This window comes from Perca fluviatilis, chromosome 22 (genome assembly GCF_010015445.1).
Source record: "Perca fluviatilis chromosome 22, GENO_Pfluv_1.0, whole genome shotgun sequence".
In the NCBI taxonomy this organism is placed as follows: Eukaryota; Metazoa; Chordata; class Actinopteri; order Perciformes; family Percidae; genus Perca; species Perca fluviatilis.
In genome coordinates this window covers 17,493,561-17,512,559 of record NC_053133.1, presented here as the reverse complement: position 1 = coordinate 17,512,559, position 18,999 = coordinate 17,493,561, and the positions used below count along the sequence as shown (strand labels likewise).

The 18,999-nt window shown below is 40.5% G+C and overlaps 1 protein-coding gene across 2 annotated transcripts in view; it reads right to left on the bottom strand.

Annotated features, from left to right (window-relative positions):
- Positions 1 to 791: 791 nt before the first annotated feature.
- Positions 792 to 18,999, bottom strand: part of LOC120552243 (sodium/hydrogen exchanger 9-like) — a 64,549-nt gene continuing 46,341 nt past the window's right edge. For both annotated transcript variants that reach the window (XM_039790098.1, XM_039790100.1), the window contains exons 13-16: positions 9,649 to 9,694; positions 7,711 to 7,766; positions 2,044 to 2,149; positions 792 to 1,954 (exon numbers count right to left, since the gene is read on the bottom strand). In XM_039790098.1, the coding sequence (XP_039646032.1) occupies positions 1,736 to 1,954; positions 2,044 to 2,149; positions 7,711 to 7,766; positions 9,649 to 9,694 (427 nt within the window). In that variant the 3' untranslated portion in view covers positions 792 to 1,735. The remainder of the gene's footprint in view (positions 1,955 to 2,043; positions 2,150 to 7,710; positions 7,767 to 9,648; positions 9,695 to 18,999) is intronic.

Genomic DNA, 18,999 nt, shown 5'->3' with positions numbered 1-18,999 from the left:
GTATTTAGAACATCAGCTTCAATTTAGCGACAACCCAACGTTAAAGATCTCAAAGATATGGCTTAAAAAGGGAAATAGGCTAATGTTGAATGACTTAAATACAGTTAAAGGTATAAAAGTTAAAGGGAAAACCACAACAAAGCTGATTTTTCACTTACTCCATTCATATTTGATGCGATTAGCTGAGGTTCACCTCAGTAAAACAGCTTAGTAACATTGGATTTGTAATGCTCAAAAAGCCCAAAAATTACACTCAAAAAGCAGCGTCTTTCTTTTTTAACAAGGTTACAGAAAGGTTGTAATCCCATGTGAGCAGTAACTTTTTATGTTTTTTTTTTTGTTTGCCAGAAGTAACTGTCATATGTGAAAGAGACATTGCTATTTCATTTTCAAGTGTCAGATTTAAATGTTTAGATAATTTGAGCATCACCGACCAAATGCGTTATTGTGCATTGTGTTGTGCTCCAAATGTCAGCAAATCACACCCAAACTAATAAGATTGTACTCTGAATTAGACAAAACAATAAGCTTGTGTTATTCCGAGTACAATCTTATTAGTTTAAAAGAACAGTTCCCCTTGGAACTGTTCTTTTAAGGATGGAACTAAAAGCTGAGCGTCGGCTTCTGAGGACTCGTGATATTATGTTGCTATCATTCAGTCTTTTTTTGCTCAGAACCAAACTGAATATAAACATCAGTGCACACAAAGGACAATGCATTGCATTTCTTTGCAGCAACTGAGGACTGAAAATTGAGGAACATTCCATTGATGCACCCATGCATTCACAACATAAAATGGAAAGCCCTCACTCCAAGGACAATGGCTTTATTAACATGAGAAAACAGTCTGCATATTCACAAAGCTTAACCTTCACAGATTGGATTTGTGCACAACACCCTGCTTCACACAAGGCAAATGGGGCCCAGAGATATATAATGATGCAGTCATAAAGCAGCATAGTGCAATCTATAAATAAGTCAGAGGAAACCTTACATGCTAATAGTCTCTTAGCCAAATGCTGTTGACAGACTTAAGCATTCGGAAGTATTCCAGACTGCCGCAGAATGATACGCAAGTCGTGGAGGGAGATGGGGGGCGGGGGGTAATACATTTAGTGGAATACATTTTGAATTTGTTAAAGGGATTGTAGCAGAAAACAGTGCAATAAAAGTTTAATAAGGAGTTGGGGAAGAGCAAAGCAAAGTTGGCAGAAAAAATACCATTTCAGCTGATTAAGGAAAATACCATGGTGTTCAATCACAGCAAATATTCATGAGAAATTCTCCTGCAACCTCTGAAATCAAGACCTTATGTAACCGACTAGCACAAAGATGCTCCACTGGCAATTTGTGTGTGACTCAACATGTTGTATCTTCACCAGAAATGCATTATCACTCTACTTGCTGCAGAAAAGCAGACTGAGCACACACAGGGCAATTTCTGCTTGATGTCAGTTATGTTAAACATTAGGCACTTAAGGCAGGATTAATCATACTATCCCAGGTCTTAAATTCCTTGAAACGGGAGCAAACAAGCCAAGAAAATCATCAGCACAGCAACAGAAAGAGCAATGGCCTTTGGAATTTCTCCCTGTGCGAGTGTGTCTTTGCATGCGTGTCAGCACAAGGGGAGCGCATAACCTTTTGGGAGTCATTGTAACACTGACTCCCGGTCGACTCCTCTCAGATGCCCCGGCCAGTGACCCCACTCACTGTGGGAGGCAGGGCCTTAGCCTCAGGGCAGCAGACTCTGATAAGCTGGGTTGGAGGTGACTCCTGGAGCTTCAGGCCTCCCTGCGAGAGCAGGAACAGTGCCAAGTCCCAGGTCTCCCTCCAGCAGGTCTTCCTGGTGCGCGGATCCAGAGTCGCCTCCTATAGATCCAAGCTGGTTCTCTGTTTTCTCCAAATCAAAGGTGGAGTCATGTGGTTCAGTCTCACACAGCTGCTCTTCAACCTGGATGACAAGTAGCAAATCATAATTGATAACTTTGATTTATTTTATTCTATGAAGATACGTATGTAGTAACACAAGGGAAGTCTTACCTCCTGGACACGGGGGCTGCTGAAGAGTCTGGCAAATGGCCCACACCACTGTGGCAGTGAGTCGGTGAGGGGAGGGCCACAATGTGTCAGCACCGGCTTTAGATATCTGTGACTTTGTTAAGGTATGGTGGCGTCAATGACAGCAAACAAGAGACAGGAAAATGGTTTGTTTTTTGCCTTTTCCAAATTGGGCCTCAGGCCTACTATTAATAATTTTAGCAAAACAAACATCTCACTAGGGGCACATTTAGTTATATTATATGTGTAAAGAAGCAATTGTAGTGTTTTACTGATGTATTTTAGAGAGTTCACTAAGGTTCAGAAGATCAAGGTACGACATTAGTTGTGTTATCTTAGCTAAGTATGTTAATTATGGGTAGGACCAAAGGATTTTAGCCACAGATGGGAGAGTGGGAGTGCAAATCAGGACAAGGATTATGTTTGAAAGCATTGGTTGAAGTAAATAAAATAATTTTTTTCTACTTTGTAGTTGTCTTGACAAATAAAACCCCACAATAAACATAAAAAATGGGTCAGTCTTGCACGTGATTGAAACCAGAGGCAAGGTCGGAACTAATTTATAAATGTGTACAGGCATTTCTGATCAGTGTTGAGAGCAGGAGTAGAAAGGGCTGTTTTTGGACGCTGGATGTTATTGTAACGAACCTATGGAGGTGCTGTGGGCTGTGATGGTAGCTAGTCACTTGAAAATAACAATGACATATAATACTAGCCTGGATGCCAGCCGAACTTAGCCCCGCCCACATTTGAGGTCGGGAAGTTCGGTCTGGACTCGATCCATTGTGGAGCAACTATGCTCGAACCAGAGCTGTTTGGACCAATCAAATTGTCAGGGTGGGCTTTATACGATGATGGACAGATGATCAACAGTAACATAATCAATAAAGATGGCTGCCGCTGGAGAATTGACATGTGTAGATTCCGATACCTTATGTTATAGAAGATATCGACAGCGCATTCATTTTAAAAAGAGGAACAGAGAACCGCGATCACTTATGTACACACTGCCACACCCGTCCGCACGACACGGAAACTGCCACCTCTGCCTTTGCTCTGTTGAAGCCTGCCTTTGACTTGCAGCTTCTGTGACGTCTGTCTCTGTTGCTCTGATTGGTTGTAGGTCTATCCAATTGAGTGTAGAGGCATTTTCTTTCCTGGTTCGGTTGAAACAAGCCCCATAATGACAGCCCAATGGGGCACTATCATACTCAGAATCTGAGTATGATGACGTCAGGCTAATATAATACACCCTCTAACCCCCTTTTTCAGGCCAGATGTCTGCATACAGTAGCTTGGTGGCAGCCAATTTTGTGTGATACACTTGATTCTGTATCCTCTCCATTACGACCCTTAAAAATGACAGGCACATGAACTATCTTTAAGCTGTAAAAAAATAATAGTTCTGATAATAATTGCCCGTGTTCATACTTTGCTCTCCTTGCGCCTCAAAAAAAGACAAAACAATATTTCACCAATGCTATAATTTCTGTACAAAAGCAACCTTTGTACCTCAGAGCCTATAATGAATAGTGGGGGACTTACAATCCCCTGGCATAAGCACAAAAAAACAAAGAGCAGAGGAAATGATCTAATGTGTTATGTTGCGCCAATTCTTAAATTCTGGTGCTGTTATCAGCAAAATGCAAGATGTGGGAATTATGGGCCATATTCTGCCAGCTAACAGGATTTATTTATAAATGTCTCAAATGAGGAAGAGAGAGAGAGAGAGAGGGAGTGAGAGGGAGAGAGACAGAGGGAGAGAGAGAGACAGAGGGAGAGAGAGAGACAGAGTTAGAGAGAGAGAGAGACACCAGGGGATGAAGAATAGAGAGATAGAAAAGGGGGGAATAATGACTTCCTAGGGGGCCTGAAGGAGTAAGTTGTTTTCTCTTCGGCACAGTGTCCTCCTGTTCCACGCTGCCATACCAGCGGCAGCAATGGTAATTATAACTGCTAGAGCTGCTTCTGCGCCACAATGGTGTCAGGTTGTGTGTGTGTGTGTGTGTGTGTGTGTGTATGTGAAAAGATGCTGACTACTTGTGTGGGGTTAGAAGCCTAACTGCTGCCTCAGCCACCATCGCAGTAAGCATCATTTCCCACATGTCACCTTTTCCTGACCTCTCATCAGTGAAGGGAAAGTAAAGGAGCACATTTACTCAACTTCTGTACTTCAGTACAGATTTGAGGTATTTATACTTAACTTGAGTAATTCCATTTCTATCTATCGATCGATCGAAGATAAATGATACTGATATTTCAAAATAGGTTCAAATAGGTAAGAACATCTTTTTTTACCATGTTTTAAAACATGGAGAATGTGATTATTTCTAATCTAAGAACATAATTATTTGGCTGTGACCATATCCCCACATTATACAAACCGTTTGACATCTCGGAAAACACACTTTTTGCCTTTCTTTTTTAGAATTAGATGAGAAGATCAATACCACTCTCACAAGAGAATGGTATTGATTGTGATAGATCTCCAAACATGTCAAAGTACTCTTTTAATAATCATTGGTGGCTGTACAAAAGAACAACCAAGGATGGATATAGTTTTATCTCTTTACACTACCTTATACTTCTACTACATTTCAGAAAGAAATATTGTACTTTTTATTCCACTTCATATATTGGACAGATGCGGCTTCTAGTTACTTTGTCGATTCAGATTTTACATACGACTCATATTATCACCTTATCAATATAATGCATTATTAGATTAAACTACCCAACAGTAGGTTAAGTAAATAGAGTAAAATTAGCTTTACTCTAAAATAAAATGCATACAACCCTTTGAAAGGGGCCAAACTGCATAATGAAAAGTCTCGCACACACAATACAAAATATCAGTGGCACATACAATTTACAACTGGTGCCACCTCCCTTTTAACTGTTACTTTTTGGTATAGTATTGTGTATGCCCTGCTACTGTGGTATATTCTATAATACCGTATAAAAATAGAGGGATTTAACTTCCAAATCACTGACTCATCCAGGACCAAGCCAACTATATATTGCAGCCACCCCGAGTCTCTTAAACATGGGTGGCCTCTGGGATGCCACGGTCAAAACAAAAACAGCAGTTGCCAGCCCTGAAACCACAGTCTGCAAACCACTTCAGCAGGAAAGATCAAACAGGCTTTGATGTCCGTCAAAATCACTGCTTAAGAGTAAAGTGTTTGTCCTAATGAGCCTTAAAGCCAGGCTGACAGGGAAACGGTTAAGGAAGCAGCAGTATGCCTTTAGGATAAGACACCGGCAAGCCATGTTGAGGCTCAATTACCTGGCAGCGGGATCCGGGCTGAGGCTCCTCTCACCAGGTCCACATCAAAGCATCTAGACTCTATTTTACCATTTTCTTTTTCCATCAATAGGAAACATTGGCCAGAACTGTTTTTTTTTGGTCCTGCTCACAGCTTCTCTCATCCCCTCTCGCTTTCTTTTTCTTACATTTACATGCAAAAAAAAACAAAACACTACATACATTCTGTCGAATGTGCACATCAACCCCCTATGTAGACTTTTAACTAAAGCAAAAGGGTGTGGGTATGTAACTACTATGGTTACACTGACTGCAATGTTGTGTTGCAAGCAATGAGCGGGTCAATAAGTAGGATTAGGCATCGAGAACCGCTTCCAACTTGGAGTCATTTCAAAATGTACGATTCCAATGGAATTGTTTTTTGTTGGAATCGTTTGGAAAATTTGGTTTTGAATCCGATCATCGGTTCCAACTTTAACGTGTACAAGTTTTGGTTGTGTGGCTTTATTTTACGGCGAAAAATACCTAAACTGTAGAGTAAAACTGTAAATCACCATTGTATCAAAATAAAATGTTCCTTTTTATCTGTGAAATAAGCATGTGACCCGATTCAACTCCACCCCTCAAAGACTCGGAATCGAAAGGAAGAATCGGAATTGGAATCAGAATTGTTAATATCATAACTATGCCCAACCCTATCAAAAAGTGTCATCAATTGAATGTTTGAAGTGTAATATTATGGGTGTGCACAGCTATCAACTTTGGCTGTCTCTGTAGACACTAGAGAGCTAGCCAGGCTCTGCTCAAAGGTCAAAAATCAGACATGTTTATACATTTTGTTTTTTTACGGATTAAACACACAAGATATAACATGTTAATTAATGAGCTTTGGAGGAGCTGGTAGGTGGATTTTGTTACCTTCGTACAAATGCAGCCTAGCTGTTTCCACTGTTTTCAGCCTTTATGCTAACCTGTGGTAACCGGCTATTATACTTTACCTTACCTAAGCACTAAGTGAATAAGCCAATTTTCCAAATGTCAAGAAAAATCTGCTTCTCACATCTAACAAAATATGCTTACTGTTTTTTTAATCCTTTCTAGACCTGTTGTTTAGTGTGTATTTTCAGAAACGGTGTGTAATTCTATGTCACCATCATTTTGACATTCCAGCAAATTCAACAGTTGAAAACGGTATTGAACATTTAATTAAGGGTATATTTCTGCTACGGGTGAGAGTTTGTTTGTTTCTTTTAGGCGGTAATTTGGCATTCGGTTCTGAAAAAAGTAGCGTTTGAATCAATGTTCTCAGAAGCTGAAAGACTTAACAACAAACAATGAAATGTGGAAAACAAAAAGGCATCAGGAAGGACATTAAGTCATATCAAGTTCTGTGCGTTACGGGGATTTCACAACTCATTCAACCACATTCCCCTCTTCTGCATTTTGTGGTTCAACAGAACAAAAAAATTTAAAAATGGGTTTGATCAGGAACTTTGTCACTAATCCAACAATCCATAATGTAACCCATTAGTGTTTTTAGGGTTAATGGTTTAACAACACTGTCCGTATGTCCCCTAACTGTTATTCACTTTAAATGGACTTCTCTAAAAAATACATTTATTAATAAATATTAGCACACTCATGCATTAAATGAATAGACCTACTCTAAATGAATGCACTAGCAGACCTGCATTTCATTGTTTTGCAGTGGAGATAGAGACCATAAAGTAAAATGATGTGCTCCTTACCGATCACCAGGGCGGTCATGAGGCCATTAAGTGGTAAAAATGAGATTAGCTTAAACCTAATGAAATCCTCATGAAAGTCCACTGCAGAGGCATGACTGTTTTCTTACTGGGAAATTCTCTGGTTACAGGAATCCAGTTCACCTCGTAGTCAACGACAAGTAAATTAAAGCAGTAGTTTTGGGAAATACACTTTATTGCCACGGGTTAGATGAAAAGATCGATATTACTTTCATGTCTGTATAGTAAACAGGCTGCAGCTAGCAGCTTAGCCATGCATAAAGACTGGTAAAAGGGGGAACTTTCCAAAGCTAACAAAATCAGATTGTGTAAACAGATTTTGGTATGTTGTTTCCTTTACACTGGAAAATGGGAAAAAACTGTTTCCCAAAATGTCAAAATATCCCTTTGATATGCATACATAGACCCACCACCCATCTGAAGCAGTGCATGAACTTTCTGTTTGTTCTACCATCACAGTACACAAGGGTCTTTCTTTCTATCTCCTGAAATGAAGCACTCTGCCATTTTCTCTTGTACTCACCGTATAATACTACTCCATAGACCAGTGCGTTAAGCATTGTGAGTGCAAGCAGATGTGAGAGTGCTTTAGAGAAGAAAGCAGCGAAAAGATACTTGTAGTCCAGATGGTGCCACAGGCCCCGTGTTGTGTCTGGCCTTCCTGTAGCAACCTGTACATCGTGAGAGGACCACTGTTATTCATTGACACATAAAGACCCTCTGGGGTGGCTATATACGCTGCCTGATGGAAATGCTGAAAACCTGCATCCCTGGATGGTCAGCGCGGTCATATCCAATGACCTCAGCTTTTACAAGTGGGACCTCGAGCCCTGTGCTTTTTTTTTTAAACGGCAAAGGCCCTAGAGATCCCTACTTGCTACAGTAAGAACACGCCCCCGGCAGAACTCTAGGCAAGGTTACATATAACCATTTTTCATAAGAAAGAGCCCTTGGGCTCAGCCTCACCTCTTCACTGAAATTCTCCTCAAGCCTTCCCGGCCATGCTGCCTATTCTGTCTGCCCCTCTGGCCTCATAATGCCAGGGAGCTGCCCAGACCATGTCCCAGTCACAGCGTGCAGATAAGAGTCAGGTCAAATAAGAAGATGAAAGAGACGGGACGGAGAGCTGCACGGAAGCAGCCATGGTAAGGTGGTAGGGGGGAGTGTGTGGGTGGGCGGACGTGTGTGCACAACCAAAAAAACAATGCCAGTGTGCCACAAAGGATGTGCTACAGATGGTCATTTAGCAGGAAGCAAAAACTGCATTTCCTCCTCTTGAACCTCTTCTTCACTTTGATGTCATGCGGTGTCAAAATAAACAGCAGAGCCAAGATTAAAGGGTGGAAGCATATTATGTGTCGGTGGAAGAGGATGGCAGGATATGCTGTAAATCCTTGCTATGAACGTGTAAAAATGCTGCATATTGTTATCCTTGTAATGTACAATGTGTGCAAAAAAAAGCTCTACCAATACCCTATAGCAGGAGTCAAACACGTCCAGACTCAGTAAATGTGACGCAGTACAGCGCTGCAGCACTTTAATGGTAATTAAAAATAGCTCTTAGCCAAATGAAGTTTCATTGTCTTAGAACGCAATTGCTCCTCTCCTCTCACTTTGTTCAGTTCCCTCCAGTGGGGAGAGGTGGAGTAGTGTTGGCAACGACTCAGAAAACACACCTTAAAGGACAAGATACTGTATACATATGTAGTATCACTTTGTATACAGCAGTGTAAGTTATTTTAAGTATTATGAATGAGTGAATAATAGAAGCTGCAGTGCATCCATCTGCTAAAGTCATCTGGAAAGCAAGTGAAGCTGCATAGTTTCTTTTTAATTCTACAGATAGAGATATTACAATAAAGATAATTGCATTAGTGATTACGGAGTCGTTTTGAATTTTTGTGAGCTGTTTCCTAATGGCATCTGTCATTTCTCTCTCCATATTTTGGTAATTAGCTTCTCATTTTTTAAGTGTAATGTATACTGGAGGGGACTTTTCATGAAAAATGGATCCCCTGAATACCTAAACAGAACCATCTAAAAACTATAGGTAGACCATTGGGACTACTATTTGCAATAGTTGAAGTGTTTCTAAGCACATAAAAACAACAATATACAGTAGCACTAATGCTCAATATTCTAAATGATGAGCAATAGCTATGAAGTGCAGCTAAATGGAGGCAGCAAACCACAGTCAGAATAAACAATACAATCTTGGGTATTATGGCTTTTTGTAAGACTGAAATTAGAAGAAAGCAAGACAGATCGATGCTTTGCTGCTTGGTATACACAAAAATAATGTTTTATATTCTATAAAATAAAAAATACCAATACTTTTTACATTGTTGACCAAAGATTTACTTATTACTTATTGTTAATGCATTCCTGTAGATAGAAGCTGATCATGGCACTGACGCTATTTTAAAGAGTCACTTGCAAACAAATCTGCACAAAGTTGTAGCACTGCAGATTAAAATACATTTCAATGCCAGAAAGGAGAATGACTGTGGCTATAAAGAGAGCAGACTGAATAGTGACAATAAGGGTTTTTACCTCATGAGAAAGGTCTTCTGGACTTTCATCTGCATCCACCCCCACTCTGTAGAAAATGAAAAGAAAGAGACAGAGACAAATCCCAAAGGGATTTTATTCTTCATTACATGTGAAACTGTACCTCCTCTTTTAAAGTTAGTCTAGCACTGCATGTGACTACGAACGAAAGTGAAAGTCAGCATGGAACCCGGCTCAGTTTGAACATGACCTTTCAAACAGTTTCATCAAAATCAGCCTCGTCTTCCACATCACACCAAGAAAATGTCAGCTGGGTAAACCTTTGATAAATGACAAACAGCGTTGCAATTATGTTTAATATTGTGCACGATTTCCGTTATTACCCTGTCGAGGTGTGAACCCTACTTTGCTGCAGGCGTGCTCGAGCGACAGGGCTGAGAGGAGAGGCCGACTGGCTGCTTGCTCGCTCTCAATTGAAACAAAGTGACTCAGCACTGGTCAGTGACAGCCTACTGAGCTGCTTCATTGGGGAACAAGGGCACCATTTCAATGTGCACACGCATTCCCTGCATCTCACACACACACACACACACACACACACACACACACACACACACACACACACACACACACACACACACACACACACACACACACACACACACACACACCATCTTTTACGCTGAATCTGAAATCAAAAGGTGATGATGACTTTGTAGCATTTTCTTACATCTATCTATCTATAAATTGCAGGAACGTCTGTCTGTCTGTGTGTTATGCGCATATCTTTAGAACCGTTGGATTTCAAACTTGACAGGTGTCTTGCTACGGCAACAAGTAAGTGCAGTACCAAGTTTGACGTTGTTTGGATTAGAAATGCTAAAGATATCATTAAATATATAGGTAATAGGTAAAGCACAGCCAGCTACAGACATGTGGTAGCGAGACATATCTGTATATGTGTGTCCGTGTTTTGGGGCGTGTTTGGGGGGGAAGGTAGCCTGCACATCACACGCAGACGACACATGCAGAACACTTTACAACAGCAGGGGGGGACTCTTTTGCTGCTATTGTATTAAGTTGCTGTGAGCTGGCAGAACATAAAGTAATCTCAGAGATTATTCCTTCACAGCGCTGTGCAATGCGAGAAAATCTCAGAGCTGAACTGGGCAGACACAGCAGTTTTCATCAGACTCGCCCTGGGTCGGGTTAATTAAGTCTATTGCTAACTTACAACACTAATAACATTACCGTCGCCAAAATACCCCCGTGAATCAAATCCTCTACTTCACGTTAACCGTGATTAGCTCTCATAACGGGCCAGATGGGTAGCGCACTGCCATGAGGCTAATGTCTGATTACTCCACATTTTCATTGTGATATTTTGCGATTACATTCTGAATCTGCCCCGTTCTCTGTCAGGTAAATACAGTAGTACAATGTCTTCCTCTGATGTCGAAGTAGCCTACACTGTAAGTCAGTAGGAGGCTATACAGTGGAGTCGCATATTAAGTGGTTTGGGGTCCTTCTGTAAGTAATTTTGGGGTACAATTTGGTTTTGAAGAATTCTACAAGCAGCAATACCACAGGCCAAGCAATCGGCCGTTCCAAACAGGCACATTTTCAAAGTGCACTGCACTAGTTTTGATAATTGCATTTCATCCAAAATCCATCATTTACAGTTGTTCAGTAGCCAAAAAACCTCCATTCAGTACACTAAAGGTAAAGCGTTTCCCACAGAGGTTAGAGGGATGCTGAGAACAAGATGGCTGTCGATGCTAGTTCCTACAGTTCAGCAGTTAACTCTAATAACCTAGCACTGCTGCAAGGCTCAGGACATTTTGAAATAGCCTACCACTATCACTGTGCTGTGCATGCGTGCGTGCGCGTGCGTGCGTGTGTGTGTGTGTGTGTGTAGTTTGAAGGTGCTGATGCCCAGGCCTTTCACCGAGAGGCTCCTGCAATAATACAACAGAGAAGAGATTCTCATCAGAGCATTAGAGCGCTGCGACTACTTTAGGTTGTGCAGATTTTTGTCTTGGCTGCCTTCCCTCCACAATCCATCTCCAATGTTTGTCTTTACTGTTTGTTTGTGTTAATTTCTCCCTCTCTGATCAGTGTTCTCCTTATTATCGGTTCTCACATTTCAGATTAGTCCTATGCTGTGAAACTCTGGAAAACATTCTGAATATTATTGTACTTGGTAATTAATTTCATTAACCATTTTTGTTTTCCTTTGTCACCATCTGTCCCTGTCTCTTCCTCTATTTACAGTATTCCACCCAGCTTCTGTCTCTTCCTCTGTTTATTTGCTGCAACTTCCTCTCTACACCCATCATTATCCATATTTTTCCAAATCTGTTCTGTCCGCTTTCAAACGTCTCATCGTCCTCCACTTTCATTCAACTATCTCTCTTCTCAACATCCATTTCATTCTGTCACATCACTCTTAGTCTCTTCATCCCCTCCTACCTCCTCTTAATTTAGTTTGTCATCTCCTTCTACTGTCTCCCTGCTATTCCCTTAACTTTCTGCCCACCACATGTATTTATTCTTCTTGTCAGAACAGTAGAAAGAGGCACAGAGGTTGAAATTGTGCTGAAATTGCACAGGGATGAAGGTAAAGGAGGGGCTTGAGATCTGTCTTTATTATGCAAGGTCTTACACTGGAGCAAGTTGTTTTGGTGCAAAGTGTTATGGGAAAACCTCTTGGATGGGGCAGGCTGTGACAGGCTCGAACGGACTGCACTACTCATGACGCATCGCCTTCAGCTGGTGGAATACATTCCCAGGCGACAGGCTCTGTCACTGAGCTTAGCTGATAGAAAACGGAAAGGGCAGATAAAGTGTGAGGGAAAGAGCCAGAAAAGGAACACAAGCTTAAGGTAGAGGAAAAAGAGAAGATCAGGGAGAGGAGAGCAAAACAAAACAAAAGAGAATGAGTTCCATTTTCCTGAGCATGATGGTGAGTGAGATGTCTTCAGTGATGTGAGAGTGAAAGAATGAGTAGGTGCTGCCATGTGTGAGAGGGAGATATGGTGAGTTGGTGACTGTGTGAGTGAACGATTGACTAGGAGACAGGACAAGACAGCCAGAGAGAGACAGAGAGAAAGACATAAAAGAGAATAGCAAAGTGAGACAGTCCTTCTTAAAAGAGAGGAACAAAGAGATAATAGTGAGGCAGGGGGATGTTTGTGAGGATGACTTCTGTTTTGTGTCTTTGGGAGAATATTTTACTGTCAATCAGCCTGCTCTCATTGTATCACGTTTTTTAGATCGATGTGACCCCCTGTGCCCTGTTACCCTTATCTTCAACACACTGACACTCAATAAAGATGAATCAAGTACAAACTAATCTAACAACTCTGTGACCGTTAGTTCACAGATATACACTACAGGTCAAAAGTTTTAGAACACCCCAATTTTTTTTGTTTTTTATTGAAATTTTAGCAGTTCAAGTCCAATGAATAGCTTGAAATGGTACAAAGGTAAGTGGTGAACTGCCTGAGGTTAAAAAAAAAGGTTACCCAAAAAGTATTTTACAAAAAGGCCTTTTTCAGGGAACAAGAAATGGGTAAATAACGTAAAGCTGTTCTGCAGCAATGGAGGTTGATCAAGCTTTGAAAGTTGGTGCTACCAATTCCCACAGGTGTTCCAACTTGTCTGGATTACTTACAACCCCTCTGTTTGTATAAAAGTATTGTTGGAACACACTGTGGTACCGTACCCTCGTGAACATTATTTGAACAGTATTGTGCTGCAGAAAGTAGTGTGTTGCTATAAAAATGGCGGGAAAAAGGCAATTAACAATGGAAGAGAGACAGACCATCATAACACTTAAGAATGTTGGTCTTTCCTACAGAGAAATTGCGAAGAAAGTCAAGGTGTCAGTGAGTACAGTATTCTTCACCATCAAAAGGCACTTAGAAACTGGGGGAAACTCTGACAGGAAGAGTTCTGGCAGACTCAAAGCCACAACATAATCAGAAGACAAGTTTCTGAGAGTCAACAGCTTGCGTGATAGGCGGCTCACAGGACAACAGCTTCAAGCACAGCTTAATAGTGGTCATAATAAGCAAGTCTCAGTTTCGACTGTAAAGAGAAGACTTCGAGCTGCAGGTTTGATAGGTCCAGTTGCAGCAAGAAAGCCATTGCTAAGATGTCAGAATAAGAAAAAGAGGCTTGCCTGGGCCAAGAAGCATCGTCAATGGACTACTGAAGACTGGAAGAAGGTGTTATGGACTGATGAATCAAAATTTGAAATCTTCGATTCATCACGCAGGATTTTTGTACACTGTTGAGTAGGCGAAAGGATGGTTCCTCAGTGTCTGACATCAACTGTCAAACATGGAGGAGGAAGCATGATGGTCTGAGGCTGTTTTGCTGGATCCAGGGTCTGTGATTTGTACAGAGTGAAAGGCACCCTGAACCAAAATGGCTACCACAGCATTTTGCAGCGCCATGCCGTACCATCTGGTATGCGCCTAGTTTGTCAGGGGTTCATCCTACAGCAAGATAATGACCCAAAAACATAAGTCCAAGCTATGCCAGAACTACCTTAGGAAAAAAGAACAAGATAGTAAGCTTAAAAACATGGAGTGGCCAGCACAGTCACCAGACTTAAACCCCATTGAGCTGGTTTGGGATGAACTGGACAGAAAAGTGAAAGCAAAGCGACCTACAAGTGCCACACAGAGTTGGGAAGAACTTTCTGAAGAATATTTGATTTCCATTGTAGAAAGAATGCTTCGAGTGTGTTCAGCTGTTATATCTGCCAAAGGGGGCTACTTTGATGAGTCAAAAATTTAGAATACATTTTGGTTTATAAATTGATTCCATGATTTCTTTTTTAACTTAAATCGTTCATTTGTTCTATTCTTTCATTTCAGAGTACAATAAGACATTGAACTGCATGAATTTCAATAAAAACCTTGAAAAAGTGGGGTCTAAAACTTTTGACCCAGAATGAGGTGGAGTTTCCCATTCTGCAGGAAAACCACACCCAAGGATTAAAACGAAAAAAACTAATGGATTAACTCAGACAACATTGGCAACATTGAGTTGTAGCTGCTATCCATCCTACCTATGGTAATCTGCAGCCTCCAAAACTAAAATCTATGTTTTTGTCTCTGTTAGCGTGGTCTTTATGTGCTGATAATATCTCCACTCTGCTGAGCACCACTGTGACTAAAATATCTCTGGACATTTTCCAGGATGACAAAGCGTTCTGCACAGGGCCTTTACCCACAACTCATCCAGGATTTTTGGGAGTGATGCTATTAATACGAACATGTTGTATGCTTTCTGTGTTTGGGCTTTTTTTTTATTTTTAAACTGTAAGAGAATGTAGCTGCTTTTTATTTAATACAAAAAAAGGCAGAACTGTCACACCCAAGATGGATGCAGAAAGCACCCCTGCTCACCCATAAACACATCCTTAAAATATTTCCACTTTGCCTCAAAGAAAAGAGGAAGAGCTAAATATCTTGGCCTTGAGCAGTGAGTGTGCACCCATACATGTGTGTCTGTGTCTCTGTAGCATTGTTTTCAGAGACGGGCTGTGGGCTGATAAAGGTGTGTGCTTGCTGTGCTGCAGGCAAACTGTACACACGGCAGAAGCAGCTCCCAGAAACATCAACTACTCTGCACATACATTACAGCTCATTTATAATATATCCTCTTACCTTGGAGGCAGTCTACAGGTAGTACTTCACTGTGTTTACATGCTGGCAAAACATTTCCTCGTGAAGAGAAAACCTCCTCTAGATGTGATTAGCAGCACTAGTTAATAAACATTTGGATGAGTTCAAGTACTCAAGTAGCATTATACTCAGCAGGCAGGGTAAATCAAGTTCTGACACTCCTCCCCTCTGCTGTGCTCACTCTGTGCTATTTCTTCTCCTTGCTGCTCCGAGAAAGAGAGAGAGGAGGATGAGAGAGAAATAGACAGGGGAGCACACTGAAAGAGAGACGGGAGACAAAGAGAGTCAGAGTCTCTTTACTGTGAGGTTGGACCTTCCAGTTTCCTGTTTGCAAATCCCATTTGGTTGTCCTTCTCACCAGGGATTCCATTCCAGTGTATACTCTTCCTAACAGAGGTCTGAATTTAGAACCAGCAACAACATGAACACCACACACACACACACACACACACACAAACACACACGGGACAAGTGATGAGTGGTATAACAGTGTAACAAACAACATTGGTTTAAATTGTCACATTATATATAGTGTATTGCGAGCTCATCAATAAGATTACATTTATATGCGGACTATGCAGAGCAATAGTTGTTGCTGTAGGTGGCAATAAAAGCAACATCTTTTATCAACTCAAACAGAAAACATTTCAGTGACTAAGAAGAATGTGTGCTCTGGCTCAAGTAGCTCTAGTCGTGTAAAAAAAAAAGAAAAACTGCAGACATCAATGTCTGCAGTGACTCAGACACTGACTGTAAGATTGCATCGTATTGACTTAAGTGATTAGAGTGAGTGATAAGAAAAACCAGCAGTGGAAGGACTTTATAAAAGCTAGGACTGTGCATTAACGCAAACAGATGGCCCTCATCCAAACTGTTGAGATAAATGACTATAAAAGAACAATCTGTAATGCTTTTATGCTCTTAATGTTTTAATAATGACAATAAGAATTTTGTTTTTTTGTCTGATCAAAACTGAAGTTATAGGCCTGCTTTACTGCTTTGTTTACAAATGTTACTGATTTAACAAACCTATGAGAGTACTGTATGTAGTAATAAACCACAAAAAAGTCACCCAAAACAAAATCCTCAAGTTGCACTGTAGATGGCGTGAGAAAGTGGAGTAACTGGCACTCACACATTCACACACAAGTACACCCATCAGCTGTGCAGTGTGATAAGCTCTTAACTTCCACCATGTATGAAACCCTGCCTCCACGAACACTGTCAAGTACTTTAATAGTTACCTAATAATAATTTTCACTCCAGACAAGTAATCATTACTATCCCAGAATCTTGTACTTCGTTTAAATCACATTCTCTTGAAATGATATAAAGTAGTATATGTTGTCATGCATGAGGTGTGCTGAGCCCCTATATCTCTCAGTATAATGACTCTGCGGTGGGTGAGGAGATAAAACAAAGAACAAACCAAAATAAGCTTCCATTCCTATCACTGCAGTGTTACAGAAGAACAATCGATATATGGCCAAGTCTCTGCGTAACTGCGGTATTTAGGTCAATCTACTGAAACCTAGAGTGAGAGAGAGTCCCACTCTCTCTGCAGCTTTAACCTAAATTTCACATCACTTGAGCTGGTATAAAAATAAAATTGGCAGAGTAATACGTGTTTGTACATTAGTGTATGTATGCTCTCACATGCACGTATATCAGTGATATTAGTCAAGCATCTATCTGTGCATGTTGCACTGGGCTGTGCAAAGCTTTTACATCAGAATACGGTTACTTGTTAAGAGATGATGTCTTTTGTTAAATATCCCATCTAACCAGACAAAACTTTCAACATTTTCTGCCATATTGCACACTGATGAATGATCGCCCACTCAACAGATGTCCAAATATCACGTTATCATTTCTGTTGATTAATGTGAGGCACAGGATAATAATGGCCAGAAATAATTCAGCACATTATGTAATGCCAACTTGAAAATTGCTGTTAGTCATGGCTTGATGCCAACTACTCACAAACCCAGTAACAGTTATTACATTGGCATTTTCACTATGTTGAAGTGCACTTATGCAATTTACAACTGGTAATTTAAATGTATTCAAGTCTTTCAGTAAGGTAAAAGTGATAATCCCGCAGTGTAAAAGCACTTAAAGGGATATTTTGCAGATTTTAATCCAGCTCAGTTTTATCTTTGTGTGGGCATTGTGTTTAGATGAACGGTGTTTGGTTTCCCTCCGTGGTGCCAGTGCGCGAAGCACAGAGCAGACGAGGTTGGCCGGCAAATCTCGTCAGACCTCTGCTGCTCTGCTCAGCTGGGAGCTCCATGCACTGTGGCCACGGAGGGAAGAATTAATTCAAAGTTTAACCTGAAAAAGTAAAAGTTTAGTTTATCAATTCATTTGACATGATCAATGATATTTGACAAATAGAAAGGGTGTAAATAAACCAGAGTGAGCCATGAATATTTTGTTTTTCATATTCATTCCGAAGAAAATTCAATTATTTATGTGGTAGCAGTATGTTAAAAAAAAATTGGACATTTTGGAATATATACGCTTTATATAGATCCTCTTATCTTACTCTCGGCAAGAAAGCGAATAAGCATGCTTCCCAAAATGACCAACTTTTCCTTTATTGTTGTTGGTTGATCAAGGTGGTCTCTAATCTAACTACTTCACTATTTAACTATAGCCAGATACTATATTTAAGGTGTTTTGCATGTAAAAACAGAACAAAACTACAGCCATCAGATAAATGTAGTAGAGAAAAAAATGTAATTTCTCATGGGAGTAAGAATGAAAAGGAATCAAAAATGAATTACTTATTTTCTGCGATTTGCCACTTGTCTACCTCAGTAATTGTTCAGTACTTAAGATAAACTAGGTACTAAGTACTTTTCTGCTTTCGTCCACTGCAGTGTTTTCCCTTGTATCATGCCATTACTGTATCAGGATCCTACTTTGCTATATATATGAGATTAAAGGTAAAAATCAACAATAAAAACAGCAATATACTGTAAGATATCTCTGTCTTAGTTTGAGCCTCTCTTACATGTTCTCACTGTGTCAAATGCTGGAGAGAAAGACATCCCTCCACCATGGAAGCTGACAGCCATCAGTGTTTCAAACAGTGTCAGTTTAGCAGGAGGGGAGTCTTTTAGCATTTCAGCCAGCTGGATCCCTGTGGATAACCAAGGACATTTGGGAGCAGAGGAGGCTGTGGGAGCCAAAGATATTTTCATCACACAGAATTAATTTCCCTTCTCACAACGTTCACCTGAATGTCTCAGCATGACACAGGGAAATGGCCTAATGTTAGCCTAGTGGAGCAAGCGGGATCCAGAGCAAGGCAAGAATTGGCTGTATAACAGTCACTGCAAAAGACATCAGTGCTACTTTGTTTCTCTGATTACTGACAGGAATGGGAGGGGAGTTATTCCTTTTGAAAAAAGAGCTACAACCACCAGCCAAGCAGTTTTGGTGGTGCAGATTTACTGCCCTTAAGGAATAATAACATTACTTTTGACAAATATATTACTAGGCAGATATATTAACAGCTCACAAGCTCTGCTTCTGAAAATGTTCACTGTTGGCATGTAAATTAAGCCATGCAATGTGAATGTATAATAACTATTCAAATGCTTTCTACATTAGATGCATTGCGATAGGTGAACAATAATACAATATATACAACAGGGAAATGAAAGAAAATCCACGTTGTATT